Source organism: Lactuca saligna, chromosome 4, assembly GCF_052625555.1.
Source record: "Lactuca saligna cultivar CGN05327 chromosome 4, ASM5262555v1, whole genome shotgun sequence".
Taxonomy (NCBI): domain Eukaryota; kingdom Viridiplantae; phylum Streptophyta; class Magnoliopsida; order Asterales; family Asteraceae; genus Lactuca; species Lactuca saligna.
The window spans coordinates 11,419,308-11,422,178 of record NC_136420.1 but is presented as its reverse complement, the minus strand read 5'-3'; the positions used below and the strand labels follow the sequence as shown (position 1 = coordinate 11,422,178).

Below are 2,871 nucleotides of genomic sequence, written 5' to 3'. Positions count from 1 at the left end.
TTTCTGGACGATAATCACCTGTCGGGCCATTAAGAAGTTTCTGATTCCCATTATGACGGATGCTCTTTTGTCTTCAATTGCTACCTTCCACACAAAAAAGATTATTGTTTCTGATCGCACCAAGTTTCTATTTGTTAGTTCTATTCCAGAATCGATGAGCCGTTGTGTCTCCAGCGAAAGCAAAGTTATGGCTGACTACAAAAAGTTAACTCCTTCGGGTCCTTGCCAACTAACTCTAGAGATGCAAAGTGCTCTGGATGCAGCTGATAAACCAGCGAAGAGAGGGAAGAAGCTAGAAACCAAGAAACCTAAAACCGAAGGTCCCTCCTCACCGAAAAAGCGAAAGTCAGATAAAGCTACCCCTTTGTCTCCTAAACGGAAAAAGGTTAAGAAAATGGCTAAAGACCAAATGCACCTTCGCCTGCAGATTCCAATGATGACGAATAATCTGCTGAGGGAGATGAGGATGTTCATCAAGAAGACTTGCCAAGGGGAAATACTCCTCCTCAGTCTGCAACTCCTCAGGTACAAGATGATATGCTTAGTCCTCCTCCATCTCCAAAAGAAACCACTGTACCAATATCTATTTCTCCCATTCCACCACCTGTTTCTTCTCAACTAATTTCAACTGCTCCTCTACCACCTCCAGTTCTCTCTCAAGCAACAACAACAACCACTACCATCAGACCTTTGGTAGATGTTAATGTATTTGATACAGGGGAACATACCGTTGGTGTTTTAACCCCCGTCACCACTAAACCATTGTCACCATCTTCTTCAACGAAATCAGAACCAGTTTTGGTAAGAGCCAACTTTGAGTTTAACTCAATATATTACAGTCCCTATTACCTTCCCAACAAAGATGAAAATGAAGCTCTAGTGATAAAGCAATAACTACAGAGTCTTCATGAAAAACTTGATAAGTTGTTCGCTTCTCCATCTTCTTATTCTAATGTGGTGTTTAAGGCTTTTCTTGATACAGCCTTGCAGCAATATACTTCTTCAATTGAAAAATCCACTAATGCAGTCAAGGCTTCCACATTGTCTTGCAAGAAAGCCACATCAGAAGTGACTGAAGTTGTTCAAGAATCAAAAATATTTCTAGATTCATTCAATGGTCATGCCGATTCTAATGCACCAAAAATTAATGCTTCTGTCGATAACGTCTCCAAATCACTCTAAGAAGAGAAACTCAAGTTTGATGTTCTTTGTTGTTGAAACATATAAGTGACCCTCTTGAACTAAGATACCGCAACAATCTATCTACCGCAACGGTTCACCATCTCAGCACCCGGAGTCAGTTCTTCTTCAGCATCAGTAGTCCATTATGTTTTTTTTATCTTTATGTAATGTACTCTATTATCCAGCATGCCTTGCACAACTACTGATAGAGTAGTTGTTTAGTTCTGAGACTCTATAAATAGAGACTCCTTCTGATGTATTATTACAACTTCTTACTACAAAATTTCTTCTTTAACCATCTCTCTTATTACTTGATGACTTGTGAATTATTCTGAATCTATTTCTCCAATTTATCTTCTTCATTTCTCTATCTTTCAATTCTTCTTACTCTAAATTGCTACTGAAACATATCAAACTATAACCTCTCTTCGGAGCAAGTCTTCTAAACTTAATCACTAAACTTGATCTTCCTTATTAACTCGGAGTGAATGCATTCCTTGTTACGAATCAGTTTAAGTGTATTCTTGATATAACAATTGTTGTCATTTATATTTCTTTACTTTCCGCACCTAACTATCTAACTATCTAAATATATTATTGTTGAGCTTTTAGATCATTTGAGATTAACTATTCCGCAATATACTTGTTCTAACGTTTGTTCAAGTGTGTCTCCAAGTTTTTCTCTCAACAATTGGTATCAGAGCCAAACTGGTTGCTTTTTGAATATCGGAACTCTAATTTTTCATTAGGCCTTCGATACCACTAAAGCTCATTTCTTGAAAAAACAACAAAAAAAAAAAAACAAAATGGCACAATCGTTATCTCTGAATGTCTCCAATAGTGTTGGTGGTTCTAACCAAGCTCCAATACTGGTAGCAAATGAATATCATCACTAGTCACAAAGAATGGAGAGGTACTTAAGAAGATTGGGAAGAGATGTATGGCGATCTGTGGAAGAAGGACCACACGTTCCAGTCCTTACACCAGCCCAAACTGATGCTGATGGTACGATAACCAGGCTAGGAGGAGGTCAACCAACCATGAGCCGTCCCACCAAGGATGATCTCGATAAAATGGAAAATGATGTTGTTACTTTTTATGAAATTTCTTGTGGTATTGCTCATGATAACTTTGATATTATCATTAACTGCAAGTCAGCAAAAGAGATCTGGGATGTACTCAAGAATCTGTATGAAGGCTCAGAACAAACACAAGATAAGAAGCTCACTACCGCACTCAACGACTTCAACAACTTCAAAGCTCATACGGGTGAAAGTTTGGAAGACTCCTTCAAGAGGTTCAACCTGATAGTCACAAAGTTATCAAATGCTGCTACCATCCGCAGCAACCATGAACCAATCTCCAGTTCCTTAATGGTTTAGGAAGACATTGGACTACGGCTAAGATGATAGTCCAAGGCGAAAGGAAGATTCACTCTTTATCACTCTACAAACTCTATGGAGAGCTCCAAGCACAAGAATCCACTGTACTCAAAGACTGTGCTGACTTCGGAGGACCGCTTGCTCTCATAGCACAACCTCCACCGCAGTCACCCTACTCTTCATCGTATGATACCCCACCGCAGTCATACGAAACGGATTCTGAGTATGATGATGAAGAAGAATTTCAGAAGGATATTGCTCTGGTTAGCCAACAGTTCAACCACATACCACCTTCTTCTTTTCGCAA

The 2,871-nt window shown here is 39.1% G+C and overlaps 1 protein-coding gene across 1 annotated transcript; it reads left to right on the top strand.

The window, feature by feature from the left end:
• Positions 1 to 2,087: 2,087 nt before the first annotated feature.
• Positions 2,088 to 2,564, top strand: LOC145039280 (uncharacterized). Its single transcript, XM_078987351.1, has one exon. The coding sequence runs from the start codon at positions 2,088 to 2,090 to the stop codon at positions 2,562 to 2,564; it is 477 nt and encodes a 158-aa protein (XP_078843477.1).
• The last annotated feature ends 307 nt before the right edge of the window (positions 2,565 to 2,871 follow it).

Excerpts from the sequence above, each read along its gene's own strand:
- LOC145039280 (XM_078987351.1), top strand. The coding sequence starts at position 2,088 with ATGGAGAGGTACTTAAGAAGATTGGGAAGAGATGTATGGCGATCTGTG.